Raw genomic sequence first — 27,230 nt, 5'->3', positions numbered from 1 at the left:
GTTAACCCTCTGTTCCTAGGCTGTCATTGTAAATAAGAATTTGTCCTCCACTGACTTGCCTAGTTAAAAATAGCGAAGGACATTCAACAACTGATTGGCTGAGAGAAATTGATGATAAAAAGATTGTGGGGGCTGTTTCGTTAGACTTCAGTGTGGCTTTTGACATTATTGATCAGTCAGTTGCTGGAAAAACATATGTGTTATGGCTTTACTCCCCCTGCTATATTGTGGATAAAGAGTTACCTGTCTAACAGAATACAGAGGGTGTTCTTTAATGGAGGCTCTCCAACAGAATCCAGGTAGAATCAGGAATTCCCCAGGGCAGCTGTCCCTTACTTTTTTCATTCTTTACTAACAACTTTGAGTAAAGTGTCTATGTATGCGGATGACTCAACACTATACACGTCAGCTACCACAGCGACTGAAATGACAGCAACTCTTAACAAAGACCTGCAGTGAGTTTCAGAATGGGTGGCAAGTTAGTCTTAAATATTTTTTAAAAAGCATTGTATTTGGGACAAATCATTCACTAAACCCTAAACCTCAACTAAATCTTGTAATGCATTATGTGGAAATTGAGCAAGTTGAGGTGACTAAACTGCTTGGAGTAAACCTAAATTGTAAACTGTCATGGTCAAGACATATTGGTACAACAGTAGCTAGAATGGGGAGAAGTCTGTCTATAATAAAACGCTGCTCTGCATTCTTAACAACACTATCAACAAGGCAGGTCCTACAGACCCTAGTTTGTCACACCTGGACTACTTTTCAGTCGTGTGGTCAGGTGCCACAAAGAGGGACTTATGAAAATGGCAATTGGCTCAGAACAGGGCAGCACGGCTTGCCTTTCGATGGAAAGATAGAGCTAATATTAATAATATGCATGTCAATCTCTCCTGGATCAAAGTGGAGGAGAGATTGACTTCATCACTGATTGTATTTGTGAGGTGTTGAATGCACCGAGTTGTCTGTTTGAACTACTGGCACACAGATCAGACACCCCAGCTTCCAATTGGTTGGAACAAGATGGAACTGGGCCAACGTTCTGCTGATTTTCTGATCGAAGAAAAGTCTCATCGCAATACAGTTCTGTTGCCAAAACTAAAATCTGTTACGAACAGAGTGCACAACGTTTTGTAGACATGGCCTTTTGCCAAAGGAAAAGAAAGTGTTGTTTACAAGAAGTTCTAGAGCGAATTGAGTTATTGCACACGTGCACTTCACAGAGAAGTCGTCCCCTAACAGAAATATGCAACAACATGCTAGAACACACCAACAGGATCTGCCCACCTCCTTGCTTGTTCTACCCACTATGCTTCATTTGTTCCCATTGAAAATGACACAGATTAACTATCTTGGGTTAGTTATAAATAAAACCGTCATAAATAATGCACTGTGCCAAATTGTGATGTAAATGGTCATACAATCTACTGGTGCTTGAAAATAAATAAAAACAAGTTGCTGATATATTTCAATTTTGTAATTTAGTCATTTTTGTTGTTGTCCCACTTTACCAACCATAGCTAGCTAAAGTAAGATAGCATTGAGTACCTAAAGTGGGACAGATCCTGTTTATAGGGACCCCTTGTACTTATGTTAGGCAGGGCTCTGATTCTTGTAGTACCGTTATCCTGTTTAATTTATATATATATATACCATTTCTGTCTTCTGTAACCTCTTTCGACATCTATCCAACATATTAACCCAACACATGATACATTTCTGAAATCCTCAAGATGATAATATAACAAAGTGTGAATTTAATTGTTATTGCTCTACAATAGGGCGGTACAATCGAGCTAGTGCTGTTAGGTGACCTAAACTGGGACGTGCTTAACACCCCGGCCATCCTACAATCTAAACTTGATGCTCTCAATCTCACACAAACTATCAATGAACCCACCAGGTACAACCCCAAATCCGTTAACACGGGCACCCTCATAGATATCATCCTAACCAACCTGCCCTCCAAATACACGTCTGCTGTCTTCAACCAGGATCTCAGCGATCACTGCCTCATTGCCTGCGTCCGTAATAGGTCTGCGGTAAAGCGAACACCCCTCATCACTGTCAAACGCTCCCTAAAACACTTCAGCGAGCAGGCATTTCTAATCGACCTGGCCCGGGTATCCTGGAATGATATTGACCTCATTCCGTCATTAGAGGATGCCTGGTTATTCTTTAAAAGTGCTTTCCTCACCATCTTATATAAGCATGCCCCGTTCAAAAAATGTAGAACCAGGAACAGATATAGCCCTTGGTTCACTCCAGACCTGACTGCCCTTGACCAGCACAAAAACATCCTGTGGCGTACTGCATTAGCATCGAAGAGCCCCCGCGATATGTAACTTTTCAGGGAAGTTAGGAACCAATATATACAGGCAGTTAGGAAAGCAAAGGCTAGCTTTTTCAAACATATTTGCATCCCGTAGCACTAACTCCAAAACGTTCTGGGACACTAAAGTCCATGGAGAATAAGAGCACCTCCCAGCTGCCCACTGCACTGAGGCTAGGAAACACTGTCACCACCGATAAATCTGCGATAATTGAGAATTTCAATAAGCATTTTTCTACGGCCGGCCATGCTTTCCACCTGGCTACCCCTACCCCGGCCAACAGCCCTGCACCCCTCATTGCAACTTGCCCAAGCTTCCCCCATTTCTCCTTCACCCAAATCCAGATAGCTGATGTTCTGAAAGAGCTGCAAAATCTGGACCCCTACAAATCAGCAGGGCTAGACAATCTGGACCCTCTTCCTAAAATTATCCGCCGAAATTGTTGCAACCCCTATTACTAGCTTGTTCAACCTCTCTTTCGTATCGACTGAGATCCCCAAAGATTGGAAAGCTGCCGCGGTCATCCCCCTCTTCAAAGAGGGAGACACTCTAGACCCAAACTGCTACAGACCTATATCTATCCTTTCTAAGGTCTTCGAAAGCCAAGTTAACAAACAGATCACCGACCATTTTGAATGCCACCGTACCTTCTCCGCTATGCAATCTGGTTTCCGAGCTGGTCATGGGTGCACCTCAGCCACGCTCAAGGTCCTAAACGACATCATAACCGCCATCGATAAGAGACAATACTGTGCAGCTGTATTCATCAACCTGGCCAAGGCTTTCGACTCTGTCAATCACCACATTCTTATCTGCAGACTCAACAGCCTTGGTTTCTCAAATGACTGCCTCGCCTGGTTCACCAACTACTTCTCAGACAGAGTTCAGTGTGTCAAATCGGAGGGCCTGTTGTCCGGACCTCTGGCAGTCTCTGTGGGGGTGCCACAGGGTTGAATCCTCAGGCTGACTCTTTTCTCTGTATACATCAATGATGTCGCTCTTGCTGCGTGTGATTCTATAATCCACCTCTACGCAGACGACACCATTCTGTATACTTCTAGCCCTTCTTTGGACACTGTGTTAACTAACCTCCAGACGAGCTTCAATGCCATACAACTCTACTTCCGTGGCCTCAAACTGCTCTTAAATGCAAGCAAAACTTAATGCATGCTCTTCAACCGATCGCTGCCCACACCTACCCACCCGTCCAGCATCACTACTCTGGAAGGTTCTGACTACAAATACCTAGGTGTCTGGTTAGACTGTAAACTCTCCTTCCAGACTCATATTAAGCATCTCCAATCCAAAGTTAAATCTAGAATCGGCTTCCTATTTTGCAACAAAGCATCATTCACTCATGCTGCTAAACATACCCTCGTAAAACTGACTATCCTACCGATCCTTGACTTCGGCAATGTCATTTACAAAATAGCCTCCAACACTCTACTCAGCAAATTGGATGCAGTCTATCACAGTGCCATCCGTTTTGTCACAAGCCCCATATACTACCCACCACTGCGACCTGTATGCTCTCGTTGGCTGGTCCTTGCTTCATATCCGTCGCCAAACCCACTGGCTCAAGGTCATCTAAGTCTTTGTTAGGTAAAGCCCCGCCTTATCTCAGCTCACTGGTCACCATAGCAGCACCCACTCGCAGCACGCGCTCCAGCAGGTATATTTCACTGGTCACCCCCAAAGCCAATTCCTCCTATGGCCACCTTTCCTTACAGTTCTCTGCTGCCAATGACTGGAACGAACTGCAACAATCACTGAAGCTGGAGACTCATATCTCCCTCTCTAGCTTTAAGCACCATCTGTCAGAGCAGCTCACAGATCACTGCACCTGTACATAGCCAATCTGTAAATAGCCCACCCAACTACCTCATCACCATATTGTTACAGTGGGGCAAAAAAGTATTTAGTCAGCCACCAATTGTGCAAGTTCTCCCACTTAAAGATGAGAGAGGCCTGTAATTTTCATCATAGGTACACTTCAACTATGACAGACAAAATGAGAAAAAAAAATCCAGAAAATCACACTTTAGGATTTTTAATGAATTTATTTGCAAATTATGGTGGAAAATAAGTATTTGGTCACCTACAAACAAGCAAGATTTCTGGCTCTCACAGACCTGTAACTTCTTCTTTAAGAGGCTCCTCTGTCCTCCACTCGTTACCTGTATTAATGGCACCTGTTTGAACTTGTTATCAGTATAAAAGACACCTGTCCACAACCTCAAACAGTCACACTCCAAACTCCACTATGGCCAAGACCAAAGAGCTGTCAAAGGACACCAGAAACAAAATTGTAGACCTGCACCAGGCTGGGAAGACTGAATCTGCAATAGGTAAGCAGCTTGGTTTGAAGAAATCAACTGTGGGAGCAATTATTAGGAAATGGAAGACATACAAGACCACTGATAATCTCCCTCGATCTGGGGCTCCACGCAAGATCTCACCCCGTGGGGTCAAAATGATCACAAGAGCGGTGAGCAAAAATCCCAGAACCACACGGGGGGACCTAGTGAATGACCTGCAGAGAGCTGGGACCAAAGTAACAAAGCCTACCATCAGTAACACACTACGCCGCCAGGGACTCAAATCCTGCAGTGCCAGACGTGTCCCCCTGCTTTAGCCAGTACATGTCCAGGCCCGTCTGAAGTTTGCTAGAGAGCATTTGGATGATCCAGAAGAAGATTTGGAGAATGTCATATGGTCAGATGAAACCAAAATATAACTTTTTGGTAAAAACCCAACTCGTCGTGTTTGGAGGACAAAGAATGCTGAGTTGCATCCAAAGAACACCATACCTACTGTGAAGCATGGGGGTGGAAACATCATGCTTTGGGGCTGCTTTTCAGCAAAGGGACCAGGACGACTGATCCGTGTAAAGGAAAGAATGAATGGGGCCATGTATTGTGAGATTTTGAGTGAAAACCTCCTTCCATCAGCAAGGACATTGAAGATGATATGTGGCTGGGTCTTTCAGCATGACAATGATCCCAAACATACTGCCCGGGCAACTAAGGAGTGGCTTCGTAAGAAGCATTTCAAGGTCCTGGAGTGGCCTAGCCAGTCTCCAGATCTCAACCCCATAGAAAATCTTTGGAGGGAGTTGAAAGTCCGTGTTGCCCAGCAACAGCCCCAAAACATCACTGCTCTAGAGGAGATCTGCATGGAGGAATGGGCCAAAATACCAGCAACAGTGTGTGAAAACCTTGTGAAGACTTACAGAAAACGTTTGACCTCTGTCATTGCCAAAGGGTATATAACAAAGTATTGAGAAACTTTTGTTATTGACCAAATACTTATTTTCCACCATAATTTGCAAATAAATTCATTAAAAATCCTACAATGTGATTTTCTGGATTTTTTTTTCTAATTTTGTCTGTCGTAGTTGAAGTGTACCTATGATGAACATTACAGGCCTCATCTTTTTAAGTGTGAGAACTTGCACAATTGGTGGCTGACTCAATACTTTTTTGCCCCACTGTATTTATTTTGCTCCTTTGCACCCCAGTACCGCTACTTGCACACCCATCTTCTGCACATCTATCACCCCAGTGTTTAATTTGCCATACTGTAATAATTTTGCAAGTATGGCCTATTTATTGCCTCACCCCCCCCTTATCCTACTTCATTTGCACACACTGTATATAGACTTTCTCTATTGTATTATTGACTGTATGTTTGTTTATTCCATGTGTAACTCTGTGTTTGTGTCGCACTGCTTTGCTTTATCTTGGCCAGGTCGCAGTTGTAAATGAGAACCTGTTCTCAACTAGCCTACCTGGTTAAATAAAGGTGAAGAAAAAAAAATATTAGGACTATGATAATTGTGTCCCAGTTGATCTAACCTGCTGTCACAGTTTACCAAATGTGAACAGAAAATATGGTTTTGGTTGTGTACACAAATGTGTGTCATGCCTCCTGCGAATATCATATCAACATGTGTGATTAGGAAACATCTTGAGCATTTCAGAAATGTATCAGGTGTTGCGCTAATATAATATATAATGGAAAAGCAAAACGTGTCTCCCTTCTGAATTCACCCTGCTTTTGTATTTTTGGGCTTTGGCTATTTTCTATCAATAAGACTTTCATGAATACAACCCACTGTAAATGGTTCAGGGACCCCATCCCTCCAAATACTTTTGTATTTTTGGCAATTTTCTATGAATTTAAATTTACTTTACATTAAAAATACTTCCTTAAAATGTCAATGGCTTTCATCCCATAATGGTTTCATGAATACAACCAGAGAGGAAGCGGCAGATAGATATAGATATTCATGGCATGAGGTTGGCAGCATACCATCTATCGCCGTGGATTTACTGGCGGTTGACGACAACCCTCATCGAATATTCAAAAAGTATTAAAATAATGAGATGTATGCGCCAATCCAAAGAAAGATAGGCGGGAGGAAGACAGCCCGCGGTGCCGACTCCCATTGTTAGGGCGGAGAGACAAGTTTCTTGTCAGAATATACATATTCTTTGATACACCTACATTCAGTAAAGGTACCCACAATGCCCTATGCAAGAATTAACATGGCGTCTATGGTGCTGTTTTGATCATACCGCAATGGTTTTGATCCGTGAATGAAAACAACAAAATACTGAGCAGGAAGATTAAGAGAGATTAGACGTATTTTAGAGCTAAAATCTGCATATTACAGTAAGGCATTGTATATTATTTTTCATGTTCTGGCGCTTTTGTCGTGTGTCAGTTTTATAGGGTCGGGTGGCTAGTCAAACACTTGTCTATAGAAAGGCTTACCAGCCGCTGGCCAGCTAGCGGATAGATGGCTAACTTTCTAGCTAGCAAGCTAGCCATTTATCAGGTACTTCGATATACGAGGTGGCTAGTTAGCTACCGTTAGCAAATACAAACATTTGTCAGGTAGCTAGCAAGTCTGCTCTAGCTGCACGGTATTTATTTGTCTAGTTATTTTAAATGTCATTTGCCCCGTTTGTTTGCATCTGCAGGGTGTCTCGCTACGCGAGAAGGCCCTTGCAGTATATTGTGGGTTGGTTTCGTTTCATAAGAAACGCAAGTGCTTCAGCCTAGGTTTTTCTCAGCTAGCCACTCATCGTAATAATGTATTTGCAATAATAAAATTAGCAAGTTTTATTACTACCCTTTATGCACTGGTCTAACTACTGTAACCCATATATGTTCATAACTAGGATGTACTTGTTTTGATCAGGCCTTTGGGGCTTCATTGCAAGCTAAATGTTTTGCCACTGGCTACTTTCTCAGTTCTTCCCAGCAGATGCAGAATTAGTAAAATATGTTATGTTTTGATAGCATTAGGTGTCTATGAATAGTTTAGGCTATTGTTCTTTTAAGATCAATGTAGGTAATGCCAAAAATGTATGACTTTCATCTCTTCAGATTTTCATTGGACTAGCTGCCTCCCCATTCTCAATACAGAGTAGTAGTTAGTTTTCTTCAGCCCGGGTGAGGGAGAGGACTGGATCGAGGCATGGAGGAATCAAAAATCCCCCTAAAATTAATCAAGCCCTCTCACAATGAGGCCAGGGGAGCCACAGCTCCATCCTCCACCAGGTCCCTGAAAGAGGCTCCAGCGACTCAGAGAGAGGGGCCTGGCCCCAAGCCTGCCACTGCCTGCCGGAGCAAGGAGAACATCACCACAGCCAGGGAGGACCATAAGGACCAAGGCAGTAACCGTGGGACAGGCAGAGCCTCCACAGCCAGCCCTCAGGACCCAGGGAGAGGGAAGCCTCGCAGGCTGACTGGGAGGGCCAGCTCTGGGGAGAGGAGGAAGGGGAAGGTGGGACTGGGAGGCCAGCAGCAGGCTGGGCAGGGGGGTGACGCTAGGCCCATGGTGCCTACAGGCAGGAGCCCGGCTGGTGGAGGGAGAGACACAGGGGCAGGTACGGTGGCCACCTCATCCGACGAAGTCCTTACTGCACAGACCAAGACCCCCAAGATGGGGCCGTTGAAGGAGAAGTCACCTGGTGCGTTATTCTATACTTTAGCTACATAGCTGTTTAATGTTTGAGCCATTTGCTGCTACAATATGTCTGTGTTAGAGTCCTATTGCTGTTTTTTTTTGTCATATAAACACTTCCTGGTCATAACATTTGTTAATCTACATGCTGACTGTAAGTGAAGAGTTGGTTTGTCTGTGTTTGCAGGCGTGAAGGCCGGTGCTGTGTTGGAGACAGGGCAACCTGCTGTGGAGGTGTCAGGGGTCAATGAGGAGGGTCATGGGAGGAACATGACCTCTGAGCAGAAGCTGGGTCTCAGACAGGCTGAGGATCGCCTCTACAGAGACCACATACACAGACTGGTCAAGGTGAGGCGAGAACAAAAGTTACTTCAGTTTGTTTATCAGTTGTCTGTATTTACAGTCCCTTCAGAAAGTATTCACACCCCTTAACTTTTTCCACATTTTGTTACAAATTGGGATTAAAATGGATTTAATAATCTTTTTTTTGTCAGTGATGTACACAAAATGCTCATGTCAAAGTGGAAGAAAATTTTGAACATTTTTAAAGATGAATAAATGCCAATAATCCGTGATTAGAAAAGTATTGAACCCCCTGAGACAATACATGTTGGAAACACCTTTGGCAGTGATTACAGCTGTGAGTCTTTCTGGGTAAGTCTAAGAGCTTCACACACCTGGATTGTTTAAACACTTCAAGCTCTGTCGAGTTGGTTGTTGATCATTGCTAGAAAGACATTTTAGCCTTGCCATAGGTTTTCAAGCAGATGTAATTCAAAACTGTTACTAGGCCACTCAGGAACATTCACTGTCATCTTTTTGTAAGCTAAGCAACTCCAATATATTTGGCCTTGGGTTTTCAGTTATTATCCTGCTGAAAGGTGAATTTGTCTGCTAGTATCTGTTGGAAAGCGGACTGACCCATGTTTTCCTCTAGGATTTTGCCTGTGCTTAGCTCTTCTATTTATTTTTATCCGGAAAAAAAACTCCCTAGTCCTTGCAGGTGACAAGCATATCCATAACGTGATGCAGCCACCACCATGCTTGTAAATATGAAGAGTGATACTCGGTGATGTGTTGGATTTTCCCCCAACATAATGCTTTATATTCAGGACAAAAAGTTTGCAGTGTAACTTTAGTGCCATATTGCAAACAGGATGCATGTTTTGGAATATTTTTCTCATTCTTTTCATACTTATTGAGTCAAGACATTTCAGCTTTGAGTTTTTTATTCATTTGTAAACTGTTCTTTGAAAAAACTTCCACTTTGATTATTGTGGGATATTGTGTATAGAGCAGTGGCACACAATCCCAATTTAATCCATTTTAAATTCAGATTATAACGCAACAAAATGTAGAAAAAGTCAAGGTGTGAATACTTCCTGAAGCCACTGTATTTTCTGTAACAGTTACATTTTAAGGCAACTTCTTAGGTCAGATGTCTTATCAACTGTTGTTCGTTGCTGAGAACCCTCCACCAGGAAAAACAATAACAATGTTAATAGTCAACAGTTCAACACATCGCTGAGGGGGTTAAAAAAAAAAAAAATTGGCATGTGTACAGTGAGGGGCACTATCAGTGGCTGGTCTCTCACATATATAATTGGTTTCACTGCTTTCTGTCTCTACAGCCGTCTCCAGAGTACCCTAACTTCCAGTACCTATGCAAGCTATGTTCAATACACATAGAGAACGTACAGGGGGCACACAAACACATCAAGGAAAAGAGACACAAGAAGAACATCATGGTGAGAGAAAAAGTTAGCAACTTTTATTTATTTTGTCATAATTGTCATGTTCTCCAACAACTGATGTGTACTGTAACTTGAAAGAAAATCCTAGGCTGTTATTTCCATCTTTGTTATTTCAGAAGTGGAAATGGTTGAGGTGGAGCTTATTGGTGTATCTGTATACATTCTTACTATTTTGCTGCTTCCTAAGCCTACGTCGGCCATTTTGTATCTCCCCCAAACTCCAAATTCTGTCAACATTCTCTCCAATCGATTAGACAGTGCCATTAGAGGGGATTTGGATTCACCCTGCCTTTGTCCCTCTCCCCTGTGTTGTTTTTAGGAGAAGCAGGAGGAGAACGAGCTGCGTGCGCTGCCTGCCCCCTCCCCAGCCCAGCTCAGAGCCGTGGACGCAGCCGTCCTTCAGGTCACCCAACAACATGGCATCTCTGACCAGGACTTCCTGATGCGAAAGGAAGTGGTCACTAGGATGGAGATCATCATCCAGCAGCACCTCTCAGGTAACCAAGTATTTCTATCCTCCTGTCTCCTTCCTGTCATCTAGACTGTTCACATCTGCCATGTCTAGATGGTTGAAAGTAGCTTATTGTAAGTATAGGCGTACAGGAGTGGCAAAGGTTCCCAGGGTGGCAATAAACAAATAAAATGCAATAGTAGGGAAATGGTATGAATGAAATCCTGTTGAATCTATGGCATGAATAGAATACTGTTTAATGTATGGCATGAATAGATCCCTGGTTAATGTATGGTATCAATAGATCCCTGGTTAATTTATGGCTTTTGTTGGTGGTGTTTTTTCAGTTTGCGCCCTCCGCCTCTACGGCTCCTGTCTCACCCGATTTGCCTTCAAGACAAGTGACATCAACATTGACGTCACCTACCCCTCCACTGTAAGTCTTGTCTGTTTCTTAACTTTTTATGGGCATGTGGGACGGTAGCGCAAAATTCAAATGACAGAAATATAAATATTAAACATTCATGAAAATACAAGTATTATACATCAAAATAAAGCTTAACTTGTTAATCCAGCCGCTGTGTCAGATTTCAAAAAGGCTTTATGGCGAAAGCACACCATGCGATTATCTGACGACAGCGCCCCGCATACAAAAGCATGAAAAACATTTTTCAACCATGCAGGTGCGCCCCGAAAGTCAGAAATAGCGATATAATAAATGCCTTACCTTTTGAAGCTCTTCTGTTGACACTCCAAAAGGTCCCAGTTACATCACAAATGGTCCTTTTGTTCGATAAAGTCCTTCTTTATATCCATAAAAACTCAGTTTAGCTTCATTCAATAATCCACCGGTTTCCCTCCTTCAAAATGTATACAAAATTAATCCCAAACGTTACCAATAAACTTATCCAAACAACGTTTATAATCAAACCTCAGGCACCCTAATACGTAAATAAACAATAACATTTAAGATGGAGAATAGTATGTTCATTACCGGAGATAAATAAAAAGGAATGCGCTTTCATCCACGCGCAATGAAACACTACAGCCAAAATGGGAGCCACTTAGAAAAACTAAAACTTCTAGCTAATTTTTCCAAAAACCAGCCTGAAACTCTTTCTAAAGACTGTTGACATCATAATAAACAGTGGTAGGCTGAATTCTTTTTTTTTTTTTTTTTAGATGTTTTGTCCTCTGTGTTTTGCCTGCCATACCAGTTCTGTTATACTCACAGATATTATTTTAACTGTTTTAGAAACTTCAGAGTATTTTCTATCCAAATCTACCAATTATATGCATATCCTAGCTTCTGGGCCTGAGTAACAGGCAGTTTACTTTGGGCATGCTTTTCATCTGGACGTGAAAATACTGCCCCCTATCCAAGAGAGATTAACAACTCACTAATGCAAATTATAATTACGCAGTTGCCAGTTTATTTGCTACACCACCCTGTTCACAAATGGTTCGCTCCTACAGACAGTGAGTCACGTGGCCTTGGCTTGCTATATAAAGCAGGCAGACAGGCATCCAGTTACTGTTCGATTGAACGTTAGTGGGCAAAACAATTGACCTTTGAGTGTGGTATGATCATCTGTGCCAGGCGAGCCGGTTCCAGTGTCTCAAACGTCCTCCTGGGCTTTTCACGCATGACAGTGTCTAGGGTTTACCGAGAATGGTGCGACAAACAAAAAACATCCTGTCAGTAGCAGTCTTGTGGGTGAAAACAGCTTGTTGATGACAGGTCAAAGGAGAAACATGCAAGGTAACAGTCGGGCCACAAATGGAGCAGAACGGCATCTCGGAATGCACAACTCGTCGGTCCTGGTCATGGATGGGCTATTGCAGCAGACGACCACACCGGGTTCCACTCCTATCAGCTAAAAACAAAAAGAAGCGGCTCCAGGGGGCATGGAATCACCAATACTGGCCAATTGAGGAGTGGAGAAACAGTGCCTTGTCCGACGAATTCCGGTTCCTGAGTCAGGATTTGGCTAAATCAGCATGAGACCATGACCCCATCCTACCTGGTGTCAACGGTACAGGCTGGTGGCGGTGCTGTAATGGTGTGGGGAATTTTTTTCCCTGACACACGTTAGGTCCCTTGATACCAATTGAGCAACGATGCAATGGCCCTGAGAATTCAGGCTGTTCTGGAAGCAAAGGTGTGTCCGAACCAGTACTAGATGGGTGTACCTAATAGATTGGCCACAGTGTAAATGCGAAGTGTGCAGGTGTTAAATGCAATGTGGGTGCAAGTCAAATGATTGTAAGACCAGTGGTAATCAACGTAGGAAACAGGAAGGAGTTTATTCAAGACTATTGGGACACAGCCTTGATTTGCATTATCGCCTTATTGTCAGTCTGTATCAGATGATCTCTGATCGCTTTCACCTTGATTGTCTTGGATAGGATTTAACTGATTGGGTATATTTATCAGTTGGAGGGATCCAAGAACCTGTGAATGATTGGACTCCTAGACAGGACACTAAAACAGGACTCAAATTAACAGTGGACTGAATATTATTTGCCTCCACTCCTGTTAGGTCTTTGGGTTCTAGGCTGGGGTCACAGTAAAAGCACTTTGACTGCTGCTGATGTATAAACTGCTTTATGAAGACATTTGATTGAATATGATAAATGTTGGATGCCTTGACTCCTAATAATAAATGTAATGTTTTTGTCTCTCTAGATGACTCAACCAGATGTGCTGATACAAGTACTGGAAATCGTGAAGAACAGTGGTGTGTTAAACAGCCCTACACACACAGTGTTGAGAGAGACTGTAAATTCGGCATAAGAAGCTATATTGAGTTATTTGTTAGCTTGGAGAGCTCATATTAACCACCTCGAATGAAGGTTATGAGAAAATAAAATTAATAGAAATCCGAACTGATGCACAGTAGTTTTAATACAACCCCCTTTGGTAAATTAGATAGTTTAACGCCTGAAAAGGATTAATCAATGTAAATTGGGTAGCCAGCCAGGAGATAATTGTTGGGTTTGGGAGCAGTCAAAGAATGTTGGCCTTTCTTTTTCCAGCTCAATATTCTGAGGTTGAGTCTGACTTTCACGCCAAAGTTCCAGTAGTGTTTTGCAGAGATGTCAACAGGTCAGTGGAAGGTCAATTCTACTGTTTTCCATGAGCTCTACTGTTATCCATTTACAACCTATTTTTTTGAAATATCCTCTGAGTTAGTGGTTCCTGGGTGTATTTTTAATTCCTGGGTACAGCATAGCAAAACATTTTGCAACAAAATAAAAATTAGAGTTCCTTATTGGACAAGTTCAGGTAACCCATCTCTGCTTCAGTGCGTTTTCTTCCGTTTGGTGCCTAATGAATACAACCCTGATCAGTGTGTTGTATCTCCACAGTGGGTTGATGTGCAAGGTGAGTGCAGGTAACGATGTGGCCTGCCTCACCACCAACCACCTGGCTGCCCTAGCTAGACTGGAACCCAGACTGGTGCCTCTGGTCCTGGCCTTCCGCCTCTGGGCTAAGGTAAGGCTGGTCTGGGGAAAATAGTATTTTATGGATACCAGCATATGATATAAATAGCATCTGTCTAGTTGACGCTAGTGATTTTAGTGGAAATAGCAAATGTAACTAAATGTTTTGGCCTTTGATGACTAAACCTAAACCATACCGATGTTTTCTTCAGCATTTATGAGTAGAGTGGATTTCATTGTAAATTATATGGTTGCTTTACCTAGCTTAGCATACTGTCGCTTTAGTGGTTTTGATGACAACGACAGCCCCTGACCAGAGAAAATGTGTTCTTAATGACTTACCTGATTTAAATAAAGACTGTCGTTTGTGTGCTTTTTTGTCCCTCTAGTTGTGCCATATTGACTGTCAGGCAGAAGGGGGAATCCCATCCTACTCCTTCTCCCTCATGGTCATCTTCTTCCTCCAACAACGCAGAGAGCCCATCCTTCCTGTCTACTTCGGCTACTGGGTAGGTGACACCACACAAAGGTTGAGATTTTATTAAAATAGTCACCACTATTGCTGCACACATTTGAACGGATTCATTTTCTTTCAGGTCATATTTTTTTTGCTTTTGTTTAAGATGTTTTTACTGTGTTTGTTGCTGTTTTTGTTAATGCTGTTTATAACTTTGTGGTTGATTTCAGATCGAAGGCTTTGATGTGAAGGCTGTGGATGAGTACCATCTGACGGGGATAGAGATGGATATATTTGTGGGCTGGGAGCACCGGCCCCCCAGTACAGAGGGACGGGGGGACGGCAGGGGGGAAGGAGGGAAGGCCAAGCCTGAGCAGAAAAAAACTGCTGTGAAGAACCAGCATACAGAGGGAATGGTGAGTACTCTAGACAAGGCTTTAATTTCCTTTTTCAAGGCTTTAATTTCCTTTTTCAAATAAAGTTTTTTTTATTCAAGAAATGATATGACTGCACAATGTAATATGTTTATATTCTGCAGTGCTAAAAGCAGAGTTCTTCAAAGGACTGAGTGTATCCCCTTTTCTCAGAAGTGCTACAAAGCATTGTATTGGTGTGTTAGCTCGACTGATTACTCACCATATTTCTTATACCAGTCCATTTCCTTTTTTATCCATGCCACCTATGGCATTCAGAGTGCCTCTGTTCTTCTTTGTGGCTACTGTCCATGTAGTCTTAGGCTTAGTTCATATGTCCCATCTCACTCTGTGTTCTCGCTCTGCTCCCTCTCAGACGCGCCTGGCCCTGGACCTGGGTAAGGGGGTGTCCCTGGGCCAGCTGTGGCTGGAGCTGCTTCGGTTCTACACTCTGGAGTTCGCCCTGGAGGAACGCATCATCAGCATCCGCCTCAAAGAGCTCCTCTCCAGAGAGATGAAGAACTGGCCCCGACGAAGGCTGGCCATCGAGGGTAAGACTACTGAACAGACAGGCTGGGGAGGGGGAGGGAGACGGACAACTGAACAGACAGGCGGGCCATCAAGGGTGAGGTAGAGTGACCACTGAATAGGGTATTCAGAGTTGAAACATTCAGAATGTTGCAGATAGAAATGTAATGAATAGAGCTGACATGATCACCCATAGAAATAAGAATGAATAGAACGGTCGTCCCCTTTCAAGTCAATTATGGCATAATGGGTGGACCGGCAACCATTGTGAGTGTACCCATAGGAGCAAAGCAGGAAGTGTACCTATCAATTTGTGCTGTGATTTGTTGATTCAACTCAAATGTCATTACAAAAAATACATACCATTGCATGAACCACATCAGTTAACATAATTTGAATGAACATTCTACATTAACATGGAAATTATTGCATCACAATACCAGACAGCCATTGCGAGTGTACCCATGAGTTTACCAGTTAAATTGCCAGGGTTAGAGGTTATTTCTGTGACCCCTCCACACACAATTCTAAATGGCAGACAGTCAGATTTGTTTTCTATATGACTAGCTCCCTCGATTGTTACCACTTTTGTCCTTTCTACTTGTCTCCCTCAATGAGACTGCTGACTTACTAGGTGTGAATAACTTAAAGTAATGTGGTGGAAAGGTCAGAATCGACTTTTTCATGGCTAGTTATTTTAGTCAGTTTCTACACACCACTGCTCTACCGCCTTTAAAGTTATCCTCCTCCATTTCTTCTCAGATCCGTTTGCCCTGAAGAGGAATGTTGCCCGCAGCCTGAACAGTCAGATGGTCTTTGAGTACGTCCAGGAGCGCTTTCGTACTGCCTACAAATACTTTGCCTGCCCGCAGAGCAAGGACAGGGACACAGGAGGGCGCCAGAGAGGCAAGAAGACATGCAAACATGGCCACATGAAACCGGAGGAAGGAGACGGAAAGGGAGGAGAAGAGGTAGCTGAGAAGAGTGGAGGTGGAGAGCGCAATGGGAAGGAAGGGAACGGTCTGAGCTCTGAGACAGGACAGAAGGAGGATGATGAGGGTGAAAGTGATGAAGAGGATGGAGCAGAGCGGGCATTAAACGCTGGCCTTATGGACTTGGTCCTCAGTGAGGGGGACAGTTCTACAGATGGGACTGGAGCTGAGCTTGGCGCTACCCTGGAGCATTCCTCCGCCTCCCCCTCGCCCCAGAACGGCCTGCTGGACAGTGATGAAGAGGAGGAAGAGGAAGTTAAGCCTGTGTTTGAGATGCAGGGACATATTGCACCAGAAGACCTGCATTATATATTTGACAGGATGATCTTCACAGGAGGAAAGGTACCTGTACAAAATGCTTTTTTTGATTGTTTTGAATTGGATAATGAAAATTCTAGACTTGCTTTGACAGGAGTTTAGTGTAAGTTCCAGAATTAAGTTCACAGGCTTTGCTTAATTATCTTTATTTATCTCCTCTGCAGCCTCCTACAGTCGTGTGCAGCATCTGTAAAAGAGATGGCCATCTGAAGGACGATTGTCCTGATGACTTCAAGAAGATCGAGCTCAAACCGCTGCCTCCCATGACCGATCGCTTCAGAGACATCCTGGATGGCCTTTGTAGACTCTGCTACCGTAAGTCATTTGCTGCTTAACATCATTCTGCTGTCTTGGAAGGAGTTTGTTTGAGTGATTATGTCCAGATTTTGTCCAAGCGGATCTTCTATATTATGGAGCTAAGACGTGTCTTAAACACTACACTGGTAAAACCTGTGTATATATAGACTTCACATGCACAAATAGGAATACTCAAACACGCTAAATATACTTTTTCTGATTGTTTGTAGATGAGCTGTCCCCCTCTCTTGGAGAGCAGCAGAAGAGAGAGCAGGTCATGGGTAGTCTGGAGAGGTTTATACGAAAGGAATACAATGGTACGTACTGAATTGCATATGTAACAGCAGTTCACAAGAATATGGAACTCACTATTCTGTGTAGTACCACCTCAGTATTATAAAACATCTATGATATCATCCCACAGACAAGGCCCAGCTGTGTTTGTTTGGCTCCTCCAAGAACGGCTTTGGTTTCCGTGACAGTGACCTGGACATCTGCATGACCTTGGAGGGCCACGACACCGGAGAGGTACGTAGGCTCACTGTGATTTAGTGTCCATTTTGAATGTGAAACTCATTCCCTCGGGTCTTTGTCTCCCCAGTCGTTCTGAGATGTATATTTGTCTACCCCTCTACTCAACAGAAGCTGAACTGCAAAGAGATCATCGAAGACCTAGCCAAGGTGCTAAAGAAACACGCAGGTAAAAGAGGTTCTTTCATAGCACATTACATTGACCCCTTTCAGGATGTGTGGTTTGACTACTTGTTATGAATGCAGACTGTCATATTTTGTGACTTGGTGATTGATGACCTGTGTTTTCCTCTGTCAGGTCTGAGGAACATCCTGCCTATTACAACAGCCAAAGTGCCTATTGTGAAGTTTGAACACAGACCGAGCGGACTGGAGGCAGACATCAGCCTCTACAATACGCTGGTGAGTAAACGGAGATCATTACTTAACGTTACAGATAGCCATAACAAGGACTGGTAAGGGACAGAGTACTATCATTGGGTAACATGTCCTTTGTAAGTCAAGCTAAGTTGATGTGTAATCAGTGATTGTGTACTATCCATCTGTATGGATTCATTGGCGTCGGTCCTCTTTCAGGCTCAACACAACACCAGAATGCTGGCTACCTACGCGGCTCTCGACCCTCGCGTGCAGTTCCTTGGATACACCATGAAGGTGTTTGCAAAGCGCTGTGACATAGGTGACGCATCCAGAGGAAGTCTGTCGTCCTATGCATACATCCTCATGGTGCTCTACTTCCTGCAGCAGAGACAGCCCCCCGTCATCCCTGTTCTCCAAGAGGTACTGTTCACTTACCCTCTGCTAACCCTTGTTACAGGTACATCCTGTTATATCCAGTCAGTGTGGATGTAGCTGACACCAACAGAACCCACTCAAAGTCTTTGTAAAAGCTTTAGGAAATAACCCAATGTCGACCTGTTCGTTAGATCTTTGACGGACATACTGTACCACAGAGGATGGTGGATGGTTGGAATGCCTTCTTCTGTGATGACCTCGAGGAACTGGTGAGTTAAGTCATCAACGCAAGTGAATGTAGCAAATCCTACACACACCTGCCTCTCCTAAATGATGACCTTGAATACGTTTGTTTTATTAACTAATCATTGTAGTCTAAAGCATTCTATTAAAGAGTTCTGATAAAGCTCACTGTCCCTTGTCCTCCCTCATAGCGTCGTCATCTGCCAGAGCTGCAGCAAAACCGTGAGTCTGTGGGGGAGCTGTGGCTGGGCCTGCTCAGGTTCTACACCGAGGAGTTTGACTTTAAGGAGCATGTCATTAGCATCCGCCAGAGGAAACGACTCACCACCTTCGAGAAGCAGTGGACCTCCAAGTGCATCGCTATTGAAGGTAGTGAAACTTTCCTTCTCACTCACATGGTTGTGATGATGAAAGGACCGATTGATCACTGATTACTTTTTGTTTGTTCCTTAGATCCCTTTGACTTGAATCACAATCTTGGTGCTGGAGTTTCTCGCAAAAGTAAGTGAACTATGTCTCCTAAGTAGGGTTGCAACATTTCAGGAACTTTCAATAAATTCCCTAGTTTTCCTGAAATCCCTGTTGGAGGTGCCCCGGAGTCAGGAGATGATGAGCAGGAAATCTGGAATACGCCATCCAGGATTTCTGGAAATCACAGAATTTATTGAGAGTTTTGCCACCCTACTCCTAAGTTATCCTCATCAGGCCAAGTATGTGTCATCTACCTCAGTACTTCAGTGATTATGGTCTGTGCTCCCTGTAGTAGTTCAGTGATCATGGTCCCCAACACACCCCTTCTCTGTCTCTCCTTAGTGACTAACTTCATCATGAAGGCCTTTATCAACGGCAGGAAGCTGTTTGGTACTCCCTTCTACCCCCAGCCTGGCTTGGAGGCGGTACGGCACACACTAGATACAGGGCTGTATTCAGAGTGCTGATATAGGATCATTTTTGCCTTTTTAAAATAATGAACAAGAGGGGGACCTGGTCCAAGATTCGCACTCTGAGACCCTTTGTAATTATGGGCATTGTTGCCCGGGCTGTACACTGTTGTCAAATTATTCCATTTGTCTACAGAAGACCTGTTCTCATGTCTAACGTTGTTTCTTCTGTGGTGCAGTACTACTTCTTTGACTCCAAGGTGCTAACGGACGGAGAGCTGGCACCTAATGACAGGTGCTGTCGGGTCTGTGGCAAGATCGGACATTACATGAAGGACTGTCCCAAGAGACGCAGGTACACTGGGAGAGAACATCAGTGAGTTTCTTTCGGAACTAGTGTGTGTGTGTGTGACAGACCTGGGTTCAAATAATTCCAGGTGGAAGGGCTTTGCACTTTTGAAACTTTTTTTGCATTGGTTCTGTTGGAAGACGAGCACAGATACAGTATTTGAAATTATTTATAATAGTATTTGATCCTATGTCAAGTGGTTGCTGCATGTTTGAGTGAGCTAATCCTCTGCTTCTGTGTGCGTGTCTGTCTGAACAGGGGGATGAGGAAGAAGGAGATCGAGAAAGAGGAGGATGTGGAGGGAGACGAACATGAGCCGCGGGAGCGTCGCTGTTTCCAGTGTGGTGACATGGGTCACGTACGGAGGGACTGCCAAGAGTACCGTCATCTTAGACAGAGAGCCGCAGGGGGACTAGGTACACACACACACACACCTGATCGGGGTGTATCCGCTAGGAAGAAAACAGAAATGAAACAGGGTCGGGGGTGTATTCAGGTGTACCTACCTGAATTTGTCGAATAGAAACTCCTGTTTTCGTTGCCAAACCGTTTTCTGTTTGGAGTAAACTGTTTCCGTTGCAAAGGGTTTTGCAACTGTTTGCTACCGTCTTGGTCTAATAATTACACCTCTGGGGTGAATTCATTACATAAACAGTCTACCGTTTGAGAAGCAAACAGAGCAAAACAAGAGTTTCATTTGGACAATTTCAGGTAGGAATGTAACGATTCACCGATACGCATCGGTCCACAATTCAAATGTTTAAGATAAGTGTATCGGTCTGCGAACCCTAAACCGATCCAAATGTAGCATGCATCGGTCAGATATAATTTAGGTTGTCATCTGTGCGCTGATTTACTGGAATAAAAGTAAGCTATCGGAGAGACAACTGGCTGTTGGCCTACCTGCTGAACAGGGCTTAAAATAGAGTTTATTTTGATTGTTCAGGTTCACCATCAGCAATATTTTTGGTAGTTTTGCTTCGATCAATGGTAATATGGTAATTTTTGGATATACAGGGTAAAGTTCATTATTTCATAACGAGGACAGCAATCACTTTTTAAAAATATATCTTTTTTTACCCTGTTTTTCCGTGGTATCCAATTGGTAGTTAGTCTTGTCTCATCGCTGCAACTCCGTACGGACTCAGGAGAGGCGAAGGTCAAGAGCCGTGCGTCCTCCGAAACCCAACCAAGCCGCACTACTTCTTGACACAATGCCCACTTAACCGGGAAGCCAGCCGTACCAATGTGTCGGAGGAAACACCGTACACCTGGCGACCGTGTCAGCGTTCATGCGCTCGGCCCGCTACAGGAGTCGCTAGTGCGCGATGGGACAAGGACATCCCTGCCGGCCAAACCCTCCCCTATCCTGGACGACGCTCGGCCAATTGTGCGCCGCCCCATGGGTTTCCCGGTCGCGGGCGGCTGCGACAGCCTGGACTCGAACCCAGAATCTCTAGTGGCACAGCTAGCACTGCGATGCAGTGACTTAGACCACTGCTCCACTCGGGAGGCCAGCAATCACTTTTGCGAGTCGCACTGCATGGCCAAAACTAGAGACGACGAGAAGATTAATCTGTAAAAACGGTCAAAACCATTTGATTTTGAGATGGGAGTGAAATCCAAAGTTGTGCTATATATTCACTGGCTATGTCATAGCTAATTTGTAAATTATAAATATTAAAAGCCCAAACACGAATCTGCAAAAAATAACAAGCTCAGACAGATCCAGCTCCAAGAGTCCCAGCTCATGAGCTCCATCAGCAGTAGATTTTAATTTAGAATGGAAAATGAATGTGTTTGTGCAACAAATGTTAGTGTATTGAATCGTATTGCATCGAACCGAATCGCATCGATTCGTTCTGTAATCAAACCGAATGGCACCGAATCGTTTCAAACTAAAACGTATCGTTCCTGTATTGTATAGGAGCCCATTAACAGTATGTAATTGTTGATTTAAAGCCCTGTTTTGTCATGACTACTACCTCCCAGCAGAGGACAGCAGTGGCTATTTGACTGAGTGATGTAATGGTTTGCTTCCGTTTCCTCCAGTTCCCCACATGGTGCAAGCCATGGTGAGCTCCCAGTCCATCCCCATCCCCCAGCCTCCACAGGATCGCCCCGGACGCACCAGACAACCCTCCGAATGTGTGAGTACAACTGGGCGTTGTCTCTCTCCCTTAGCCACCCTTACCATGTTCAAACATGCTGCAGCTAGCTTCTTTATCTGTCAGTACAGACCTCTATGTATGGTGATGCCTTTTAATTGATTTCTCTCTTTCCCTTCCTGTATTTTCCCTTCCTGTCTTTTCCACTACATCCTTACCCTGCTGTCTCTTCCCCCCCCCCCCCCCCCTCAGTCTGATTCCCACCAGACTCCGCCCTACTCCCCCCAGCCCAACCTGTTCTCCCAGGGTTCCAGCCAATCCTCCAGCTCCCCCCAATCCTCCTCCTCCAAGACCTCTGCTGGAGTGGGACCCCCTAAGCAGCCCCAACACCCCCAGGTTCCCCTCTCTCTCTTCGGCTTCCCTCCCTCCCACCCGGGCCAGTACCACCACTCTGCAGCTCTCACTGCTCTGGGACTGCTGCCGTCCCACCACAACCAGCACCAGTCACATCAGGGGCACCAGGTTCATCACCAACACCACCACCCCTCCAACTCCTGGCCCATCCACGGCCCCATCCTCCAGACTTCCAGCGGCCCTGGAGGGCCCTCCCCGCCCGGCCTTAAATTCCCTCTGCACCAGGCCCCTGGGCCGGGGAACGGGAACACAGGGACAGGGGGATCTTTGGGGGGTGGCAGCCCTAGCCCTATGAACCTAAACGACCCTAGCATCATCTTCGCCCAGCCGGCGGGAAGCCCCATGGGCCTGGGAGGAGGGCAGGGACGGGACAGGCACTGGCACAACCACCTGGCACAACAGGGGGCAATGGTGGCTAACGGCACTGTGGGCAAGTCAGGTACACACTGGGTGGCTCCGTCTCTGTCTGGGCTCTGCTAGTTGTGCCAGTGCACAACTCTGCTAGCTTTCTGTCTCTGCTAGTTGTTGGAACAGTCAGTCTTTGTTGGTTTGTCTGACTAACTGGTCAGATTCTGTCCTTGTCTTTAGCAGTAACTGTCTGTTTCCTTGTTAACGGTGCTGATTGTGTGGTCAGGTAAGAGACACCAGTGGTTTTGGGCTACACACTTAATTCACTGTGCATTTAAACTGGTGCTGGGACGAAAGGATGATATCAAATTATTGTGGTTGGCTGAGTAGTTTCTTGTTTCAATTTTCCAATTATGTTTTGTGGACCAAATTTAAAGACCTCCCTTTCCCTGTAGACCCAGGCTACAAGACCCAGTTTGGGGGTGTGAGCCAGCAGGGTTCTAGGACCTGGGAGCACAGCAACGCGGCCCACTACTCCCTGTCCCCGTCCTGGCCTTACCGCATGCCACATAACTTCATCCAGCAGGGCAACGGGGGCTACCCACAACCCGGCAAGCCCTTCATGTCCCAAGGTAAGAGGCTCTGCGATAGAGAGATGCGAATTAGAGGCCTTCACGGTTTCAGCACAACACCGGCATACCTATTGTTTTCTGTCGTTCTGGGGCTAGGCCTAAACTTGTCTCTTTAAAAAAAAAAAAAAAAATGAATATCATGACGTGAACGCCTAGGCCTATGCATTGCCCTGATGCATTTATCGCTCAAATCGCTGACAGCTGAACCGTGAGGTAAACAACTTTTGTATTAGCAAAGTATAGTCCATACGCTACACGTCGAAACACAACTAATAGTTTTTTAAATAATTTGTTATAGGCAGTTTGACACGTAACTGTAGTTCATTTGGCCAACATCGCTTGTTTATTGATGGCACTGGCAGCGCTCAATTGGATATTTTAAATTGCTTTCTTTAGAATCTGAACGGGTCTCTCGGAACCTGAACCAGCATGGGTCTGTTTGAATCAGTTTACCACTGTCCTTTTCGGAACGGGTCGGACTGTCCTCGAGTCCATTCAGAACGGGTGTCCGTTTAAAAAATACAATTAATTATTGCATATCTGGTGTGGTGGAAAAGCCACCTATCCACCGATCATTTAGAATAATTTGTAATAGTTCATTGATTGGTCTACTCGAAATAATTCTCCCCTTCGATCTTACAAAAATGCCCCTACTGTAGTTAACTTTACTTCCTTCTTTGTCTTGGCCCCGCCCCAGGTTCTGTGGTGCACCCCAATCAGCATTTCCCGCTCCTCCCCCACGGACGACATCACGTCAACCTCAACTACATCCAGCAGAAGAAATGAATTGTGAACTCTGCTCCCATAGCATCTTCTTTCATTTAGGCGTCATGGTCCTTCACCCTGACAAAACAAAAACGATATCTTAACTTTGCATCATCTGGTCACAATACTTTTTTAAATGAATTTTATCATTTTTGTACAGTTTTTACGTGTTTTGTCTCATTACATTGATTTGTGATACAAATGTAAAATATTTTAATACCCCCATTTCTGAAGGGGTCCAAAAAGTGTTTTTATTTTGTGTAAAGTAAGGAGGTAAAAATTGTCCTTTATTTTTTTTAGCTGTGTTCATACTTTGCTTGCTTAAGGATCAAAGCTTTGAATAGACATTTGTTCAAACAAAAAATAACATTTTAACATGTCCACTCCTATCAGATAATTATGTAGTGCCAAAAAGACCTATAGTAATGGGGGAGAAAAAAACAAAGCCATAAAAAATAAATAAAGTTAAAGCAAACATTTTGTTTTTGGTGACATTATTTGTTGACTGCAGACAATTTCGGTCAGTTTCCTAGGCATCTTAAGTCTATTCCTGTTCTAAAAGTATTTCCAATAGAGATTCTTAATCTTTTTTTCTTTTTTTTACACAATTACATGCCCTGATATAGCCTGGTCAGAACCGCAAACCATGGCCGCTCTAGATACAATTCAGTATAGTATCAATACACATCATTTATGATCGGTGAGTTTTATGATTTTACTCATGATATGAGTACAGATGTTTACAATCCAGCTTTAGTAATAATGGCCAGAACTGCAGTTGCTCTACTACTAGAGCATGAGTTTAATCAGCAGGACATGGACTCTATCGACTTTTATAGTTAAGTCACTGTACTATTATTATTCATATTGTTCGTTGATAGTAAACTTTACTTTGGTTCACAGATTTCTGTTATTACATAATGGTAGTGGTTGTGTCACAAGTGAACCTTTTCCTAGAAAAGCCCCTGCGGTGTATTACTCCGAACCAAACTGGCCTTAATGCCGGAGGGATCAGCTGAACTTTTCCAGTAAGGAACTCTTTTTGTTGCAAACGTTTTGCAACAGTTTCCTATGGTGTGCACTAATGAATACACCCCTGGCATGTGTTTTTCTCAATGTTCAATGGCAGGAGCTGTCACACCAGTCTAGCAGTATAAACAAGCTCTTGTAGTTTAGTTTATATTTCTGCACTGATGGAAAAACCCTCAACTGAGCTTGGGCTCGCCCTCCTTTGCCCAGCCCAGAGCTCTTGTATTGAAAGGAAGGCAGTAGAAGTAGTCTGTACAGTCAGCTAGGACTTCTCCTATTAGCCTCCTATTAACCACCTATATTTAACTGCCAATTTAGGGTTCGATCCCTTCCATACGTTTGTAGGGTTCCATTGTTTGATTTAGCCTACCTTTTATTTATTTCCTCAACACTCACATTCTTGTGGGTGAGGGTCAAGTAATAGTGGATACAAATTATAATAAAAATGAATGGGGACATGTAGGCTTATTTAATCATTATAGAGCTTAAACTATTACTTTGAACTTGCATGGCACACGACTTGGAACTTGAAATCACACAGTTCTATGATCAGTGTGGGCAATTAGGGTATTTTATTATAACACGTGTAATTTAGGCAGCAGCACCAAACATCTCCATACTGCCTAAATTAAACTTGCTATAGTGCTTATGTACTGCAATGCATACTTCGACTACATGCAGGAAACCCAATGTCAGTTTGAATGCACTATGGGATATGCAAAACACAAATGTTCAATTTACACTAGTATAATACTGAATTTATTTTAATTTTATTTCACCTTTTATTTAACCAGGTAGGCCAGTTGAGAACAAGTTCTTATTTACAACTGCGAACTTGCCAAGATAAAGCAATGTCGTGCGACATAAACAACAACAGAGTTGCACATAAACAAACGTACAGTCAACGACACAATATAAAAATCTATGTACAGTGTGTGCGAATGTAGAAGATTAGGGAGGTAAGGCAATAAATAGGCCATAGAGGCGAAATAATTACAATTTAGCGTTAAAACTGGGGTGATGTGCAGATGATGATGTGCAAGTAGAGTTACTGGGGTGCAAAAGAGCAAGAGGATAAATAACAATATGAGGATGAGGTAGTTGAGTATGCTATTTACAGATTGCTTGTGTACAGTGATCGGGAAGTTGCTCTGACAGCTGATGCTTAAAGTTAGAGGAATATATAAGACTCCACTTTTTTTGGGGGTGATTTTTGCAATTCGTTCCAGTCATTGGCAGCAGAGAACTGGAATGAAAGGCGGCCAGAGGAAGTGTTGGCCGCATGAGTGAAGGAGGCTTTGTTGTGCAATAGGAAGCCGATTCTAGATTTAATTTTGGTTTGGATATACTGTGAGTCTGGAAGGAGAGTTTACAGTCTAACCAGACACCTAGAATATGTGGACAACTACAAATGCCTAAGTCAGAACCGTCCACAGTAGTGATGCTAGTCAGGCGGGCGGGTGCGATAGAGAAGAGTCGGCCTGAGAATTGAACCCTGTGGCACCCCCATAGACTGCCAGAGGTCCGAGCAACAGGCCCATCCGATTTGACACACTGAACTCTGTCTGAGAAATAGTTGGTGAACCAGGCGAGGCAGTCATTTGAGAAACCAAGGCTTTTGAGTCTGCTGATAAGAATGCGGTGATTGACAGAGTCAAGCCTTGGCCAGGTCAATGAAGATGGCTGCACAGTACTGTCTTTTATCAATGGCGTTTATATCGTTTAGGACCTTGAGCATGGCTGAGGTGCACCCATGATCATCTCGGAAACCAGATTGCATAGTGGAGAAGGTACGGTGGGATTTGAAATGGTCGTGATCTGTTTGTTAACTTGGCTTTTGAAGATTTTAGAAAGGCAGGATGCTTGTAGGTCTATAACAGTTTGGGTCTAGAGTGTCTCCCTCTCTGAAGAGGATGACCGCGTCAACTTTCCAATCTTTGGGTATCTCAGACAATACGAGAGGTTGAACAGGCTAGTAATAGGGGTTGCAACAATTTTGGTGGATCATTTTAGAAAGGGAGGGCCCAGATTGTCTAGCCCAGCTGATTTGTAGGGATCCAAATTTTGCAGCTCTTTCAGAACATCAGCTGTCTGGATTTGGGTGAAGGAGAAGCGGGGTGAGGGCTTGGGCAAGTTGCTGCAGGGGGTGTTGAGCTGTTGGTAGGGGTATTCAGGTGGAAAGCATGGCCAGCCGTAGAAAATTGCTTATTGAAATTCTCAATTAT

General features: G+C 43.9%; 1 protein-coding gene across 3 annotated transcripts; it reads left to right on the top strand.

Moving 5' to 3' along the window:
* Positions 1-6,831: 6,831 nt before the first annotated feature.
* LOC120054975 (terminal uridylyltransferase 4-like) lies at positions 6,832-24,446 on the top strand. 3 transcript variants are annotated; one of them, XM_039002778.1, is made up of 29 exons: positions 6,832-6,856; positions 7,734-8,320; positions 8,501-8,661; positions 9,945-10,061; positions 10,387-10,564; positions 10,866-10,954; positions 13,208-13,259; positions 13,558-13,627; positions 13,891-14,017; positions 14,355-14,474; positions 14,653-14,838; positions 15,212-15,386; positions 16,126-16,697; positions 16,838-16,988; positions 17,201-17,287; positions 17,395-17,498; positions 17,613-17,670; positions 17,800-17,903; positions 18,078-18,281; positions 18,428-18,505; positions 18,671-18,848; positions 18,933-18,980; positions 19,293-19,375; positions 19,600-19,736; positions 19,968-20,125; positions 21,762-21,859; positions 22,070-22,670; positions 23,035-23,211; positions 23,909-24,446. In XM_039002778.1, exons 2-29 carry the CDS (start codon positions 7,825-7,827, stop codon positions 23,995-23,997), a joined length of 4,698 nt encoding a protein of 1,565 aa, XP_038858706.1. In that variant the 5' UTR covers positions 6,832-6,856; positions 7,734-7,824; the 3' UTR covers positions 23,998-24,446. The 3 variants fall into 3 exon arrangements, with proteins under 3 accessions (XP_038858706.1, XP_038858707.1, XP_038858705.1); XM_039002779.1 differs by lacking the exon at positions 6,832-6,856 and adding an exon at positions 6,866-7,013 and having other exon boundaries at positions 19,600-19,715; XM_039002777.1 differs by lacking the exon at positions 6,832-6,856 and adding an exon at positions 6,866-7,013.
* The last annotated feature ends 2,784 nt before the right edge of the window (positions 24,447-27,230 follow it).

Source organism: Salvelinus namaycush, chromosome 10 (genome assembly GCF_016432855.1).
Source record: "Salvelinus namaycush isolate Seneca chromosome 10, SaNama_1.0, whole genome shotgun sequence".
NCBI classification, from domain to species: Eukaryota; Metazoa; Chordata; class Actinopteri; order Salmoniformes; family Salmonidae; genus Salvelinus; species Salvelinus namaycush.
Note: the sequence above shows the minus strand (reverse complement) of the source record. Positions and strands in the feature narration are given on the sequence as shown.

Coding starts and splice junctions, on each gene's coding strand:
- LOC120054975 (XM_039002778.1), top strand. CDS start 7,825: ATGGAGGAATCAAAAATCCCCCTAAAATTAATCAAGCCCTCTCACAAT. Junction 10,062..10,386: donor GACACAAGAAGAACATCATG/GTGAGAGAAAAA, acceptor TGTTGTTTTTAG/GAGAAGCAGGAGGAGAACGA. Junction 14,839..15,211: donor ACCAGCATACAGAGGGAATG/GTGAGTACTCTA, acceptor GCTCCCTCTCAG/ACGCGCCTGGCCCTGGACCT.